Source organism: Dermacentor albipictus, chromosome 4 (genome assembly GCF_038994185.2).
Source record: "Dermacentor albipictus isolate Rhodes 1998 colony chromosome 4, USDA_Dalb.pri_finalv2, whole genome shotgun sequence".
In the NCBI taxonomy this organism is placed as follows: domain Eukaryota; kingdom Metazoa; phylum Arthropoda; class Arachnida; order Ixodida; family Ixodidae; genus Dermacentor; species Dermacentor albipictus.
This window is the reverse complement of record NC_091824.1, coordinates 165,300,727-165,318,360: the sequence shown is the minus strand read 5'-3', so window position 1 is coordinate 165,318,360 and position 17,634 is coordinate 165,300,727. Positions and strand designations below refer to the sequence as shown.

Below are 17,634 nucleotides of genomic sequence, written 5' to 3'. Positions count from 1 at the left end.
AGATCGTCTGTCCTCTCATGATGATTTCCATCACCCATTGGAGCACTTTTCAGCCTATGGAGTTGTCCCGGATCGCCATCATTGCACTTTTCGCTGTCCAGATGTCCTCAACCAGTTCAAGCATTGGTTACATTTGCTCGGCACCTCTGAACCCTGAGGTAAATGCCCGAGAGGAGATGCTGAGTAAGCTCGAAATTCGAATGGTGCTCTTATCTAATATAACAGTCACATGTGCAAGCTTGGCCCTTTTTGCTGTACACGTAACTCCTTAAGTGGCAATATCCCCTCTGTGACACAAGATTGGAAAATTTCGACAGTAGCTAAATGGTCACAGTTACTGATTTCTTGTTCTGGTGTGCGCAAAGCATAAGATGAAATCAATAAATCAGAGCCACACATAAGGAGAAGTCAGGGGCTTGAAGAAGCCTTTCATGCGTTGCGTGATAAAAAAAAAATGACTTGATTTTTTGAAGCTTCAGTTCTTTATGCTGAGTTACACTGACGTAAAACTTTAGTTTAGGAAGAAAAGCACCGTGTACTGTAAAGAACTTGTAGAAATACTTTTTTGACATCGAAAAGATATGGCGGATCCAACGAGCACGCGAGAATCTGGCTTAGGCGAAGGTTCCTTTAGTCCATTCAATTAAATGCTTTGCAAAGAGGTACGTTCTGCACACAGCTGTATTTGATTTCCAACTTGTCTAGTTGTTCACACCTTCTGCAATGATGCAAACGCAAGTTCACGTAGTCGAATGGTATGCGTGGTTGCTGCAGCAATGACTTGCAGGATGATACGACGGTTTGCGAGGGGTGAAGAAGCATCGTAAGAAGAGTACTAAACAAAGTGAAACAAAGAAAACTCTTCTTTAATGAAAATTGGAAATTTCGCCGTAAAGCAAAGAATTGAAAGAGATTGCGACATTTGGCGTTGCAGTTCAGGGGTCTCAGAGCACTGGCGGAGTGAGGAGCGCCGCTAACAGCATTGTAGGCATCGCATCTCGGCTACGGTAGATCTAGCTCGCTGCTGCACGAGATACCCGCCGCGGTTGCTCAGTGGCTATGGTGTTAGGCTGCTGAGCACGAGGTCGCGGGATCGAATCCCGGCCACGGCGGCCGCATTTCGATGGGGGCGAAATGCGAAAACACCCGTGTACTTAGATTTAGGTGCACGTTAAAGAACCCCAGGTGGTCGAAATTTCCGGAGTCCTCCACTACGGCGTGCCTCATAATCAGAAAGTGGTTTCGGCACGTAAAACCCCATAATCTGCTGCACGAGATGGGACAGAACGAAAACCGCCGGCGTTTGTCAGCGCCAGAAAAAAGGATTATTTAGTTTACTGTCTGTAACACTCAGACCAGTGTATGCAGAACCACGTTTTGTGTTCGCAACTGCTCAGAAGGAGCGCTAAAGGCTAAACCACAAGGAACAAATTTTCAACAGATTTGTGGCATCCGCGCCGGCCGGTGGGTGGCACGCGGCATTGATGCTCAACGAGTTATATATATGGCTATATATAAGTTATATATAAGCTTGGTACAATATCGCCAGATTCCCTTAAAGACCTCGATTTTAGCAGGACAATTTTACAAAAATCTTTCGCAACCAGAACAGTTGTTCTTACTTCATAAAGATTTCTTATAGTTTTGAAACTTCTTAAAAACGTTACTTGCGCCGGAAACGTTCGGCACCCCAGAAGTGGCCACCTCGGCCCACATCACATCCCTTTTTTACCTATTTTTGTGTCGCGGCTTCCACAGGTCTGGTCATGCCTCCACGCAGGAAATAAGCACATCATTGTCGATGATGCCGTACAACGTCGCACTGTTCGCCACGACCAGAGCACACAAGCTGTGTACAAGGAAGGAATCAGCTGATACACTAGTCACGTGGACAAGGCCCTGTGCCTCGCGGTCGACAAAACCAGAAAATCGGGTATCCGAGCTAACCTATATGGCGTGGCGCGCTGTCTCGGGGGTCACAGTTTGCTTGCCTGTTGCTTCGACCGCCACTTTCGCCTGTGGCGAAAAAATTTGGCATGGCCTAGAGTGACTGTATATGGCTCCCGCAGGGAGCCAGAGTTGGCCTTCTGTTTCCCACGTGCCGCTCCGTTGCCATTGGCCAAGCGCAGTCACGTGGAACTGTGGTCCCTTGCGGCATTTCTCTGCTATGATAATCCTGCACCCAAAACATGCGAGTAGCCGCTGCTCAACCCTCCGATTGTGAGGACGCGTCGGACAGTATCGGGGATAGAGGTGATCTGCAAGAGGCCCGTGTACTCTACGATCAAAGTGCGTGCTCAACGTCCCCAGGTGGCCTAAATTAAATTATCCGGAGCCATCCACTACGACCTCCATTCTAGCTTTAGTTGCTTCGGAAGGTTAAAATAGTCAAACGCCATAAACCAAATCAATACATGCGTGTGAACACTGAAGCTAAACGACTGAATTCGCAAGCCTTGTGGGGCCGCCTCCATCCCCCGAAGCGGAGTCGGGCAGATACGGTGTTCCACGAACTCGGAGGTAGAAGACAAGCGCGCAAGCCGAACGTGTGACTCGTTCTTGAAGGAGGAAATGACAGATGCATAACCACATGACTACAGCCAACGTTCGTTGTTTCACCTATCCAAAGCTCCCGGCGCTCGTCCCACCGGCGAAAGCGCCGATGGAACGAGCGTTCTCCGAGGCGGTAGCATGCAGTGGCATAGGTTGCATAGGTTACGGTGGACCGTCGCCAACAGCGGCGATGCTGTGTTGTGATAACGTTGCGGGAAATGCTTTAACCTGGACGACTGCTCCGTCGACAGGGCTCGGAGCGCTCAGAGCCCCCGAAGATGTAGGAGAGCGACCGAAAAAAAAAAAAAATGCCGAACGCAAGGCGCTCACCCTCTTTCAACCAGCCGAAGACGACGAAGCTCGCTAGAGTGGTCTAGAGCACTCCGAAACGGCCAGGTGAAGATGCCATTCGTGAGCCTTTCAAAAGCGCTGAGAATGTGCTAATTTCAGGCGGAGCTGACAACGTGACCTGAATGAAGTCGTTGTTATGTCGCAGGCCAGCCGCAGACGCGAGCACTTTCGCCACAAAACAATCTCTTATCAAACAAGGCGAGAACATTCGAAAAATGTCAACTTAAACGCGCTAAAAACGGCGCACAGCATAGACACATACGCAAGCACTTAATTAAAGAGGCAGGCTGACTAGATTCAAAAGACGAGGTAATGCTGAACTAAAAAAAATTAATAATGGGGTTGTAAATGTCAAAATCACGATCTGATTATGAGGCACGCCATAGTGGGGGACTCCAGAAATTTGGACCACCAAGGGTTCTTTAACGTGCCTAAATCTAAGTACACGGGTGTTTTCGCATTTCGCCCACATCTAAATGCGGCCGCCGTTGCCAGAATTCGATCCCGCGACCTCGCGCTCAGCAGCCGAACACTACAGGCACTAAGCAACCACTGCGGGTAGGTAATGAAGAACTGGGGCATTTCCTAAAGCCATACATTTTTTTGCAACCTACTTGAAGTCCCGATCTTGTGCATCCACACTTTGTCTGTTGCGCTCGACGGATGGGTAAAGAAAAAGCCTTTTGCCCTCAGCTTGTCGGTTGCAGCAACCGTGAAGGTGTAGCAGCATGGCATCACAATGAAGTTCTCGTCTTCTCCGCTAACGCATTGGATCAATCCATTCGCACGGCGCTGACCATATATCAATATATTGGCAATATTTATCAATATATATATTGGCAAGAATCAGATGTATGCGTTAAGGGACAAAGCCGGCAATATCATAACTAATATGGATGAGATAGTTCAAGTGGCTGAGGAGTTCTATAGAGATTTATACAGTACCAGTGGCACCTACGACGATAATGGAAGAGAAAATAGTCTAGAGGAATTCGAAATCCCAAAGGTAACGCCGGAAGAAGTAAAGAAAGCCTTAGGAGATATGCAAAGGGGGAAGGCAGCTGGCGAGGATCAGGTAACATCAGATTTGTTGAAGGATGGTGGGCAGATTGTTCTAGAGAAACTGGCCACCTTGTATACGCAATGCCTCATGACCTCGAGCGTACCGGAATCTTGGAAGAACGCTAACATAATCCTAATCCATAAGAAAGGGGACGCCAAAGACTTGAAAAATTACAGACCGATCAGCTTACTGTCCGTTGCCTACAAACTATTCACTAAGGTAATCGCAAATAGAATCAGGAACACCTTAGACTTCTGTCAAGCAAAGGACCAGGCAGGATTCCGTAAAGGCTACTCAACAATAGATCATATTCACACTATCAATCAGGTGATAGAGAAATGTGCGGAATATAACCAACCCTTATATATAGCTTTCATTGATTACGAGAAAGCGTTTGATTCTGTCGAAACCTCAGCAGTCATGGAGGCATTACGGAATCAGGGTGTAGACGAGCCGTATGTAAAAATACTGAAAGATATCTATAGCGGCTCCACAGCCACCGTAGTCCTCCATAAAGAAAGCAACAAAATCCCAATAAAGAAAGGCGTCAGACAGGGAGATACGATCTCTCCAATGCTATTCACAGCGTGCTTACAGGAGGTATTCAGAGACCTGGATTGGGAAGAATTGGGGATAAAAGTTAATGGAGAATACCTTAGTAACTTGCGATTCGCTGATGATATTGCCTTGCTTAGTAACTCAGGGGACCAATTGCAATGCATGCTCACTGACCTGGAGAGGCAAAGCAGAAGAGTGGGTTTAAAAATTAATCTGCAGAAAACTAGAGTAATGTTTAACAGTCTCGGAAGAGAACAGCAATTTACAATAGGCAGCGAGGCACTGGAAGTAGTAAGGGAATACATCTACTTAGGGCAGGTAGTGACGGCAGATCCGGATCATGAGACAGAAATAATCAGAAGAATAAGAATGGGCTGGGGTGCGTTTGGCAGGCAATCTCAGATCATGAACAGCAGGTTGCCATTATCCCTCAAGAGGAAAGTGTATAATAGCTGCGTCTTACCAGTACTCACCTACGGGGCAGAAACCTGGAGGCTTACGAAAAGGGTTCTACTCAAATTGACGACGACGCAACGAGCTATGGAAAGAAGAATGATAGGTGTAACGTTAAGGGATAAGAAAAGGGCAGAGTGGGTGAGGGAACAAACGCGAGTTAATGACATCTTAGTTGAAATGAAGAAAAAGAAATGGGCATGGGCAGGACATGTAATGAGGAGGGAGGATAACCGATGGTCATTAAGGGTTACGGACTGGATCCCAAGGAAAGGGAAGCGTAGCAGGGGGTGGCAGAAAGTTAGGTGGGCGGATGAGATTAAGAAGTTTGCAGGGACAGCATGGCCACAATTAGTACATGACCGGGGTTGTTGGAGAAGTATGGGAGAGGCCTTTGCCCTGCAGTGGGCGTAACCAGGCTGATGATGATGATGATGACCATATATACCTCGAACGCGAGCTGCGATGAAGACAGAGTGTGCCGACTGCTGATATCTTCGTGCGCTGTGTCCTCACCGCTTCGCATTGAAGTAAGATACGCGGACCCGTATACACAAAGTGATCTGCGAAAGGGGCAGCGAGCGGCGTGCTCTGAGACATTTGCGAGCCCTGTGTGCTCGCCGCTTTGTTCGCGTGGAAGTGACAGGCAGCACGAAGGTAAAGCCGTTCGCTGGTACGAGCTCTTGGAGACCTTCTAACCAGACACGTGCGGGCCACGCCTGCGCGTGTCCTTCGTGTCATTGCTCGTTGGGTTCTCATGATCCTACTATATATAGCGCAACTGACCTGCTCTGCCAGGGCGGCTTGCACGAACATGCAATAACGAAAATAATAACGAACTTAAGAATGCGTTCCTAAATGTTTCCTAGACAACTCCTGGTCCATACTAGAACGCGTTCTTAAATTCGTTATTATTTTCGTCATTAAATGTTCGTGCAAGCCGCCCCTGCAACTAGTGGTCCTAGCGTAGCGTTAACTAAGCTATACTTGGTCAACGGCGCAGAGGAAAAACAAGTGTATGAAAGTAAATGAAACAAAATAAACGATGCTCAACGAACCTTTCATCAGAAGTGTACCGTAAGTGCGCTTGTCTTCCCGCTTAATTGTACGCTGTATTTCAACAGGCTTGTTTCACTATGGCTACCCCTTCGTCATTGCATTACATGCTGCTTCCGCGCAGCTGGCTGTAATCGTGGGCCTGGCGTCGGCGGCACCGGTCTTCTTGTTCAGCGGCTTCTTCGTGCAACGCCGGTACCTGCTACCGGCTCTCACGTGGCTTCCGTACTCGACGCCTATATTCTACGCGTACCGAGCTATGATGACTGCGGTATTCGGTGGAGGCCGCAGTCCACTTGAGTGCGACGAACGAGACGCAGACGTACTGTGCGTGCCTGTGGACGGCGCCCAAGTGCTGCACATGCTGGACGCAGAAGACGTGAACTTGGCGGCGTATTCCGGTATTGTGTTGGCTATGGACCTGCTACTGAAGGTTATCGGGTTCGTGCTGCTTAAGTGGAGGCTCAGGCGCAATAGCTGAGAAAACTTTAGCGCTACGAAAATCACGTCTTTGAAGAAGAAGGTATCTAGCAGTTCATATAGGACATTCCATAGGTCACAGGTGAAAAAAAAATAATCTAGTAGCACATGTGCACCATACAGGAAGACGCCGTCAAAGTGTAGCTACAAGGCCTCTCTTCTGAAGATAAATAAAATATCTTTGCAAACAACTTGCAAACTTGCAAATACACACACGCACACGCACACGTGGTTACATCATGCGTACACTTTTTCCATGTTCGCGGGTGGTCAATTTTTCTACAAAAGTGCAGACGCAGCTTCGACGAGCCGAAACCAACAACAACACGGATAATCAGACATGCAATTGTGCGCTGCCTGTTTATTAGTTTTGTTTTGTTTTGATAAAGTCAAAAGTTCTAGCCCTAAAAACGCTTCACGATAACAGCTTCTAGGTTGTTTTACTTTCTTTTCCACGAAGAGGACTGCATAAGCCGCACGTCGGGAGCAATTTAGTTTTCCACTAGGTGCTCGCAAATGCGAAAATCGCACCCGGTGGGCCCATGATAATGAAATTTATGCTGATATTATTATGAAGAAAGAGCACAGCTTAGGAACTTCGACGTATTGCTCTTGATATCACGCTGGTTCTTTAGGAGACTCCGGAGGATTCCAGGCGTCGTTTCTTCATGCTTGATTCGTCACTAAAGCTGTGCTTATCATCAACTTTTTCCAGGCGTGACCCTACACCATGCCTACGACGCGGGGTGTGGCCTGGAATGGTTTGATCCTTTATATGCAACCTTCCAGCACTTACTTTTCCACACACGCTTCGACGTCCGATGTCTGACGTCGACGCTAAACCCGTGAAAATGCTGCGCATCATCATGTGTGCGGGTAACTAGTGCTCTCTCCCTGTCCTTTTTTTCCCTCTTATCACAACTGTAGCCAGCTACCATGCAGTGTAGGGTAACAGACCGGACGTGTGTCGACCTCCCTACCTTTTCTCTCTTCTCTCTCGCTCTGTCTCTGCGTCCAATGTCACTCTCTCCGGATCTTTCCCACTGCCCACTTTAGTGGTCGGCCCTTTACAAAGGCGAAGATCCTAGGTACTGGTTTCACCAACCATCAACACAGAACGCTACGTGAACTCGAATAACTATCATAATGTCAACGAACATGAGAAGGCGGTTATAGAATTAGGGTCGTGCTAATATTAGAAACTCTCGAACAACGAATCGAAATTGAATACTATCCTATTCGATTCGGTCTTCGAATCGCATAGTCACTACTGTCGAAGTTCCACCTAACGAAAGCCGATTTTACGAAGTCCCCTATCTAACGAAGAAATTTCCGTTCTCCGGCAGGTACCCATAGGGTTCAATGCTGTCATCAAAGCGAATGAAGAATACTAACTTGGCCGAACTCGATTTAATGAAGTTCGTCCTGAAATAAATGAGTGAAAAAATCGGTGACTTCTTTCTAATTTTGACACAGACGGATTTTTCTTGGAGCGTGCAATCTAAAGCTATCGCGTTAAAACATCAAGGCGCCATGGTCATAGCCTTAGCTTTATTTTGACGAGGCTGCACGCACCACCCATGCACGGAACAACGGACTCAACACCGCCTCGGTAGCGGTGGGGGTTGCTTTCGTTATTTCATGGTTTGTGCGACAGACTGCCGGATTAGCGGCCAATACGATACCGCGGTAGCTTTTGCGTATCGCTACGTAACAGTTTTAGGTTTTTGTCGATTTTACGAACTTCTAGATTTAACGAAATAATTAGAACGGGTTAATCAATTTGTTATATAGAGTTTCAATTGCATTCATAAGTGCGAATATTTATCGAACATTTGAGAAACTCAGCTGCACCCAATGAAACATAAAATTGGAGCAATGGTATGGTAAATTTTCACCCCGGCGTGCATAGCACAGACAAAAAACATCAGAACTTGCGTAGTGGAGCAGGCTAAATCACCTGGGCAGCCATACGTTACAGGATACACATACAGCCATCATTCACACTGCCTGAAGAGTCCTGTGTGTGCGAAGAAACATCTTGTTAGGTCCTATAATGCGCCATTTGTGCTTTAAATAAACACTTGATGGCGTACTATGTAGTGAAAGAACCTTGCTAGCTTGAGGAATACTAGGATGTGAACATCGTTTCATAATAATTGTGGTAGTGGCAGTTCATTATTCGAAAACCATTCGATTCACTTCTGGCACTAATCAATTTGTATTCGATTCTATCTAAAAAATCCATATTCGCACAACCCTACACCCTATGCAGTTCGCAGTTGCAGAAATTGTTGCAAAATGTCTAGTACGATGTCGCCACATCTGAAATAGGCTTAATGCGGAAAGTAGCACGAGATCCAAGGCAAGGTACCTGTGGTCGCTAAAGGCTACCTGATGTTGATGTGCGTAGTAGGTACGCTTACGAAATTTCAGAAAAAGTTCAGCAATTTGTAGTCTCAAAAAATTCTTAGCTTTCGAGTTCCACCTGGATAGAAAAACCCGGTGACAAGCAGTTATCAGCTCACTAAAGAAAATACTAAAAAAGATAATAGTATAACGAGAATCGCCACTTTGACAAAAGTCGCTGCACGTTTATAGCGGAAAATAGCCTAAATGTGTAAAGAAATTCTGGCGTGCGGTTTTTTTTCACAAACACACCAGCTATAGTGCAACGACAACAACAACAACAACAACAACAACAACAACAACAACAACAACAACAACAACAACAACAACAACAACAACAACAACAACAACAACAACAACAACAACAACAACAACAACAACAACAACAACAACAACAACAACAACAACAGCGCGTGAGTAAAACTTTCGACACACTGCAGGCATTTTGCTGGAATCGTCTTCGCGACACCGCGATGACACTCTGCATTCGTAAAAATCGCATCTCGTTTTTAGCTGTTCTAACGTATACACTCATTATCGGTACTGCCCTCAATTAGCTACCTGACGGCTATAAAATAAAACTCATCCCCAGATGTTGGAGCCTTCAATGAAACTTCGGTTGGGGCTAGTTGGTACATGGTATGTTGAAGGTGAAAAATTCAACGCGACCACCCAGCACAACTCACGAAGAAGAAGCGAGTGCCAGTGAATGTCTCGTCTCTTTTTCGTGGGTTGTCCTGTGTGTTCGCGCTGAATTTTTCACTTTCAAAATGTTGGAATCTTGTCTAAGAACTTGCAACAGCGCGATACACCAGGAGAGAGAGAAATGACAAGGGGATAAAACGTAGGGAGGTCAACCCGGTGAGCGCGCAGTTTGCTGAGCTGCACTCGGGGCAAGAGGAAGGGGGAAGGGAAAGCGGAAAACAGGGAGAGAGAGAGAGAGAGAGAGAGAGAGAGAGAGAGAGAGAGAGAGACGCTCTGCAAGACTATAAAAGGTCATTGGGGCCGATGAACTTTAATGTTAATAGCGTTATTGACCTCCTGGTGAGCAGCACAATATCAATTAAACGTTATCTGAGGTAAGGTGGTGCGTTTAGCCAGTGTTTTTTTAGTATAGCTGATTCTTCTTCCAGAAGGTGCATTCCGACCGAAGAAGATGCTTGTTGGCAACGCTTCCCGCTTCACTTAAGCGCAAATATCGTTCTTAATCGTCGAACTTCGGCCAGGGTACACCGTCGATAGCTTTGGGAACGCTGAAACACACATATACAAAAAGTGAACGTAACTCATACGCACTCAAGTAAGGCTGAATCGCGAGTTACAGTCATGCGAGTTGTGACTGAACTAGGTGACAGGAAACACTGCTTCTACGCAGGCAAGCTCTGCCAGTTGCATTTTAATTTGGAGACGCTGAACACATTCGTCTGTAATGCGCAGCTGAAAGCTTGGGTATTTTTTTGAAGGAGCATACGTCAGTGTGCCTCGCATAGGCAAAGATGAATCTTTCGGCATCGCAGTTTCGACGTTGCATTTGTATTAAAGGGCTTTGCGTTAGAGGAACTTTTCTAATACTGGTCTCTTCGTGGCATTTGTTCTATAACTTTGTTTAACAGAAGTAGAGCGCGGTGTCATGAAGGCCTCGGCAATGATTCTTTTACAAAAATAAGTCTACCCAACAGGACACCCCAAGCACTTTTTTCCAATGAAGCTGATTATACGTTCAAGTTATGTTGATTTGAATGCTAATTATTAGGTTCCTTTAAGAGTGCACCGTGCTGAACACTAACCAGTTAGCCTGTACAGCGTACTGTGGCCGGACACAGCTAAACGCGTATCGCAACGAAGGAACCGGAACGTCACAGATTGTTATCAAAAGCAGAGCTAGGTGACTGAAAAAGAAAGAGAAATGGCCGCTTTCAGGAACGACCCGGCAAATCGATAGCTATAAAAAAGTACGAATCAAGAAAGAAAGACATGACAGTGGCAATTCAATCGCGGAAAATTCGCGCTTTTCTTTTTTCCGCACTTACTAAGAGCATCGCAGAACAACGAGTACAATTAATTACAACATCATATTGTTTGATGACACGATGAAAAGCAGAGTGACAGAGCGATGTCTCCGTGTTTATAAAGGAGTGCAGACGCATTTATGGGTTGCGCAAACTATAACGTACGCTTCCCAGCGTTACTAAAGTGGCGCCAAGAGTATATGACTGCCAAAAAAAACCCCATAAAAATATTTTACTAGGTTTTTTGAAGTTTGATATGTTGGGATTATTGTCAATGGGTAATAACTGTCACATTTACATCGCAATTTCATCCTAATGACAATCGTGCCTACCATCGTCCTGTGCTTTTAGGCAGTGCCAAAGCGGCGTCACGCGAGTTGCACCACTGACAAGCTCCCAACATATATTTATGGAGAATGCTTATCGCGTGGTTGATAAGCGTATTGGGGCTCAACTACAGTCGGGTTCGTCGATTGAGTAGACAGCTTTAGTCGCCGTGTTCTTGGTTTAGGTGAACTCTGTGACTATGCGCACTCACAACTCGCACGCATTACGTAAACAGTGAAAAGGTAAAGCAAGAAAGTAGGGCAGTGGAAATAATCGATCGCGAGAGGTTATTCACGACATATGACGTTCACTACCATGGTACTCAACGATGCGCGTGTTTGAGGACCATGTGGGTGCTCATAACACAAACTGAAAATCGGGAACGGTCTAAAAAATATAAGAGAAGAGAGAAAATAAAAGAAAAATTGAATTCAGCATGATTTGTGTAGGAATATATATGCTCCGTATACATTTTCCTCCGTGTGCGGTTCAAGTACTCAGCCAGCACTGACACAGTTAGAATGAACAAAAGAAAATGGCTGAATGAAATTCAGTTGTCAAAAGTGCGGCTTTTCCTTCGTCAATCTTATTACGCTCGAGCCTTGGTTTATTTGTCCAGAACGATTCATTGTTCGTAGTTTCTTTCCACAAACACGTCAGTGACCTCTGTCCGAATCACATGGGTGGTGGGCACATGTGTTTTGCTAGCTGCCGTGTAGCCTATGTAGGTGGGTAATTCACGGAACGATTCCCATGGTAACTGTGCACTGGTTGATAAATTCATCAGGTTGAACCACTCAAAGCAAGTCGAGGGGCAGTAGGGGTGGGCTCCAGATTAATTTGGTCTACGCGGGGCTCATTAACGTAGACGGAAACTTGAGTAAGCGAGCGTTTTCGCTCATATCAAAATGCGGCCGCAGCGGCCGGGAATCGAACCAGCGACCTAGTGGTCAGCAGCCGTATAGTACATAGCCACTGAGCCGCGATGGCGGGCAATTTTGCAATCCTATTTCCATGCTGTACAAGAAGAAGTTTTTTGTAAGACATGCACTGCTTTCCCAAAGGCCTTCTCGTGCATATGCAGCAGCATGTACTCCCCATGCACATTACGCGCAGAAATTCCCTCAGCCACTGATTAAATTGGGCCAGACTCACCCTGAATGGCTGAACGTGGACACGATGCGTATGAAATTGTTGGTTGCTCTGACGTCGGCTTCAGTGGCATTGACTCTCAAAGCAAACGTGGAGCCCAAGCGTCGCCATGCGTGGGCCGGGCCCATTTTGGCCAGTCAATGAACGAAGGTTGCTGTGACAGTTCGTACACGTACGCCGTCATGCCTGGACGCATGAAGGCCTTGACAAAGTTGACCGTTGGACATGAAAACTGTGCATGGGCCACAATATCTGCGGCCGCGTATACTGCTCCCTGGCCGTCTGAGGCAGCGATGTGTCCGAAATACTTTTCGATTATGGGTTCAATGTTGCTGCTCGATCGCGACGCCATTACCGCCTTCATTAGGAGCACCACACTTCTCTTTCGGATATGTGCTATGTCGTCGTTATCGCTGTTGGCCGCAAGAAGATGTGTTATTACGGAGTCACCTTCTGCTTCGCAAATGCCAGCCAGAAGTTCACGAACGTTCAGTTCATTCCGGTGCAGCTCTGATTCCAGGGAAATGAACGAGCTCTCGATCACCGGAAAGAAATCATCGAACCCGTTCGAGTTGAAACTGGTGGTCGCGTCTAGTATGGCAGCCGATGGCTTCGACCGAAGGCAATGAATGGCTTCTGCAGTAGTGAGCTTCCGGGAACCGTTCTGGTCGCATCCTAGACGTGCCGTGAGCAACGTAGCCCGGTAAGCGGCCTCGGTTTTGGTACTTATGGCAACGGGAGACAAAGGGCTTCCGCTCTGCATGATGGCGCGCCGAAAGAGACCCTTTCTCTGCGGCCACATCAAATGGAACCCAACAGAAATGGAGCCAGCACTCTGGCCCATAAGCGTGATTGCGTCAGGATTTCCGCAAAAGGCCCGCGCATTCGCTTTGACCCAGCGCAGGGCAAGAAGCTGGTCATACAGCCCCATATTGCCGGGCGCATCTTCGGCGCCCATGTCCAGAAACCCAAAAGCATTTAGTCTGTACGCCACTGTTACCACAACCACGTCGCCCCTCACAGCGAGTTCCGAGGCGTCGAAGATCTTCATAGCAATTCCTCCATGGGAGAATGCACCACCGTGAATGTACACAATGACAGGCTTGAGGCGCGAGCGTTTTGGCACGGGGGCAAAGATGTTCAAGAAAAGGCAGTCTTCGGACATGGCATCACCAGATCTGATGGCGAAGTAAGTGTGAAAGCGCGCAGGGAGCTGAGCGCACAGTGGTGGTATCGATGTGGCATTGAGCACCCCTTTCCAATACTTCTTCGACAGAGGCTTTCTGAAGCGAAGATTGCCTGTCGGTGGCTCCGCGTATGGAATCCCCAAGAACGTGCACGCAGGACCAGCTGTCGTCTGAAGAATTGTTCCTCGGACAAGGCCACTTGTGGTGGAGACGACCTTGTGTTGTTTTGTAGCGTAGCATTTTGCTACAACTATGACAAAAATGGCCGGAAGTAGAAGGGTAGTTGCGTTCTGAAAAATATACGAGAAAATAATGTAAGAGCATGAATTCACTTTGCGCAACAGGTCGAGCTCATTACATTGACATTGGTTATATTTCACTTTGGCACTGGGTAAGTAAAGCAACGCAGCAAGGTATACTTCCTTGCTAAGTACATGTATCACTTGGCTTGGGAATTCTTAATTTCATCTCTCGGAGCAACGTCCCAACGCACTGAAAGTTCATGCATGCGCGCATCATATATATTTTCTTAATTTAAGCCAGACGGTTCCTGCTAGCGGCAGATTGCTTTTATAGAGTACTAGAATGGTGTTATATGGCTTCCCATACAGACACAAACTACCTTTTGCGCAGAAGAAATAATGTGGAAGAAAGAATATCAAAGCAAATGAGTTATTTTACCTCAATCAGACAACACAGTAATGAAAGCTCAAGCAAAAATCTATCGGTTAAGCAAGAAAAATAAACAGTGGTGTTGTTTTAGGTGGCGGTAGTAAGGCAGGAACGCCCGTTTGAAATGAAAACAATTCGATAGAGCACATGCATATTCTTTAACAGAACTACATACCTTAGCCATTCAGTGTCCTCTGAGAGTATGCCGTGGTTCTGTTTGCGAGCTCAGTGGTCTCTGAAGGAAAAGAGCGATTTCAAAAAGTGGTGGCGTGCACTGATTGCTTAAATCGGTAAGGAACGATGATTACCTTTTTTTGCATGCAGGTGTAGTATTTAGCACAGTGGTGTAGACGCAGCTGTTGAATATTTACAAATGAATAATCAGTTGAAGGATTCGAATATCCCTCGAGCCATCTGCGAGCATTGACCGCTTGTGAAAAGAAATTGCAATCGTTTCCTCTTTGAGAGGTTTGAGTGCAAATTACTTTGGGCTTTCTTCTGTTCTTACAGCGGCTCTCCATACAAGATTCAAGGTGCCGAAGATATCGATCTCTTAGTACTAGGAAAGCATGAGTGCATGACTGTGAATGCTGATATAGAAGAGAACACTCTTTAATGAAATGCAGAGAATTCGGCTATCGTACATGTAAGTATGCCATAGAAAATATGCCAGGAGCAAATGTGATCATGGTATGTAGACAAATATGATGATGTAGATGTGAATAGAGAAGAGCTCTTCAAGTGAGGCAATGTCTTGGAGAAAATAGAAAAATAACCGCCCAAGCACTCCATATAGATGATCAACAAGCGAAGCTGAAACGTGCAGCAGCGGTGTTTATCCCTGGGTTAATCCCGATGGTTCATTAAACGACGGCTTGGTAGGCTGCTGGATCCTGGGTACGCAGTTGCTGCTTGCGCTCGGCTACACGAACCTGTTCTTGTGCTCGGGCTGCAGAATCGACACGGCTTAGGCGAGCTCGTTCCCGGTTCTGCTCATGGCGTTGCTGATCGAAACCTGCCTGCTCTTCAGATGTACGTATGACGCGCGGTATCCTATTTCGGAGCCGTAGAAAAATTGCTGCGCGCGCGCTCGGCTGCGACGGAGAGCAACGCTGTCACTACTGGCGTAGCCAATCGCGCGCCTCTCTCCCTCTTTTTTATGTACCTCAACTTGCTTTGATCTTGGTTGTGCAAATGAACAAACCAAATTCCGGCAGCAACCGTATCGCGACGACCGCAGAAGCTAGTGCGATTAGCACTCAGGCAAAGTAGCGCCACACCATTTCTTTTTTCGCACATGTCCATGGGGTTGTGCCGGAGAACTTTTCGGCGTACAGGCGACAAACGGATGGACGGGCGGATGGAGGAATCGGCTAGCCATATACAGCTCAGCTGTAAAAAGAAAACTTTGACGCTGCTTTGCAGAAGGAACCACAAGACCAGCTGTAGTGGTTATTAGAAAACAGAGTTCATTCTACTCAAAATACAAGTCATCACGTCTCTGTAAGTTGCACATTCCAGCAAAATGGGTTCCGCTGTTTCTAACGCACCACAGCTATCACACTGTCGATATCTTGTAACTTGGAAATGATGAGAGGCGGCAAATTTATCCGGAGGTCTATAGTCAGGCAAGCATTGTCGAATGCTAGATGAACTGGTTCTTTCCAGTATAGTATATCTCGAGGAACTGTTGCAGGGGTCTTAAGTGACTTTACGAAATGCCACCCGCGCCTGGTGACGATCAAATGTTCATCGAATTCAAAGCGGCTGTGAGTCCACGCAGGACTGAACATTCATAAATCCGTATTGTGTTTGCTGCCAGGAGCACCTCAACAGCCATTGAGGATATCACTTGTTTTCCATTGCTTGTTTTGATTCTTGATCAGAATTCTTCGGTGACGTCTACTTCCATGACGCCTGCAGAGCCGTTGAATAAAGCGGGTGTAACTAGCTGGCTTCGATTTATTATTTAGAACTATTCTCCATATGTTTGACTTGGGCTTGCTTGGATTGAGACGCGAAGAAAATTTTTCAACTGGTTTGTGTACATTTTATCCATTTTATTCGGTGCCTTTTTCTGCGCGCATCTAGCAACTCCAATATCTACTGGCGACTGAGTTCTCCGCGCTTATCTCTCAGTCCTGCTCCGAGGGTTTTCGTATGCGACGTAGCCATTCGAGTATTTCTCCGGTATAACAAGTACATTGGTGCATGCTGCACTGGCACTTGCCGAGGCACACAGGATATCCCCATGCATCTTTATGTCACCACTAGTGTCTTCGATCTTAGGCAAGTCATCCCTATTCGTTTTGCTTTCTTTGTGCTTGAAGTGTCGCCTATCAAACAGGCCGCTGAGAACGGTACAGGTGGGAATGTGGTTGCTGCTGAGGCTCTCAACATCAACAAACCAGGGCACAAGAGGAAGCAGCGAATCGGACACCATATTGATGTTCAACGCACTTGATGTTGAGCCCCGAAAAAAATGCTGGACTACCGCTATTTATACCGTTGAAAGTCACCTGACTGGCAAGGGTGAGCAAACGATGACCTCAGACAGTTGATTTATTACTGCGCTATGGCGGGCGGTGCACGTTGATATCGCCTGTGAGAATGTACGATGCCGAAGTTGTACCTAGGATAGCCTACAGGCGCTGGGCGTGAAATGTGCAGTGAAATGCGACACATTCAGTCAGAATGGTACAGTTAGACATTTCTGTACTTCACAGCAGCCACTACGGTCTCGTTAGATGTGTCATATGTAGGAATCGACGTTTCCGGAGTTAATTTTATGATGAAATTCGGAGTGTTTCGGTGCGTTTAAATTTTTGTATATGGCATATGCTCTATTGAATCGGAATAATTTTGGTTTTATTTATTTATTTCAAATTTAGGTAAATGACGTCTAATACTCTTAAGAACATACTGCTAATGCTGGGAAAACCTTATTCAGCGACTGGTAAGGGAATCATTGCCACTGGTTACAACTTGTAACATGTACAAAGACATATACTTGTCAATGTTTACATTCCCAACTGTGGAACAATCCATCTTGTTCCCTACAAGGAACACAGAAAACTTTCAACGTTCGCGCTAGACACTGCGTATGCTAAGAGAACCAGTGCACAATATGATAGGAGAGCCTATCGTGGGCATACATGCACCAGAACACCAACGGCCCAACAATTTCTTTAACATCCTATTCATGACACTGCAAAAGCCGATATGAGATAATTTGTATGAATTTCTACAACGCACCTCGTTACAAAGGAGATGCTCCTATCATCCATCCAGGAGGGGCCTGCGCGTGTTTATGGTGTGTTCTGACAAAGAGGAAATAAGGTTCTTAAGAGGAAAGCGCTTGTAA

General features: G+C 46.4%; 2 protein-coding genes across 3 annotated transcripts in view; one reads left to right on the top strand and one right to left on the bottom strand.

The window, feature by feature from the left end:
• The window catches only part of LOC135899928 (ATP-binding cassette sub-family G member 1-like), a 56,086-nt gene extending 49,398 nt beyond the window's left edge, over positions 1-6,688 (top strand). The window contains exons 11-12 of the mRNA XM_065429303.1: positions 3-158; positions 6,159-6,688. Of these exons, the coding sequence (XP_065285375.1) occupies positions 3-158; positions 6,159-6,515 (513 nt within the window). The 3' untranslated portion in view covers positions 6,516-6,688. The remainder of the gene's footprint in view (positions 1-2; positions 159-6,158) is intronic.
• Positions 6,689-9,811: 3,123 nt separating this feature from the next.
• LOC135900004 (acetylcholinesterase-like) lies at positions 9,812-14,575 on the bottom strand. Of its 2 annotated transcripts, XR_011514327.1 has the most exons (3): positions 14,446-14,575; positions 12,415-13,888; positions 9,812-10,176 (listed from the first exon to the last, which is right to left on the bottom strand). XR_011514327.1 is itself a non-coding variant. In XM_070538179.1 (2 exons), the coding sequence occupies exons 1-2, from the start codon at positions 14,452-14,454 to the stop codon at positions 12,491-12,493; spliced, it is 1,407 nt and encodes a 468-aa protein (XP_070394280.1). In that variant the 5' UTR covers positions 14,455-14,575; the 3' UTR covers positions 12,198-12,490. The 2 variants fall into 2 exon arrangements, 1 of the variants encoding a protein (XP_070394280.1); XM_070538179.1 differs by lacking the exon at positions 9,812-10,176 and having other exon boundaries at positions 12,198-13,888.
• Between the last annotated feature and the right edge of the window lie 3,059 nt (positions 14,576-17,634).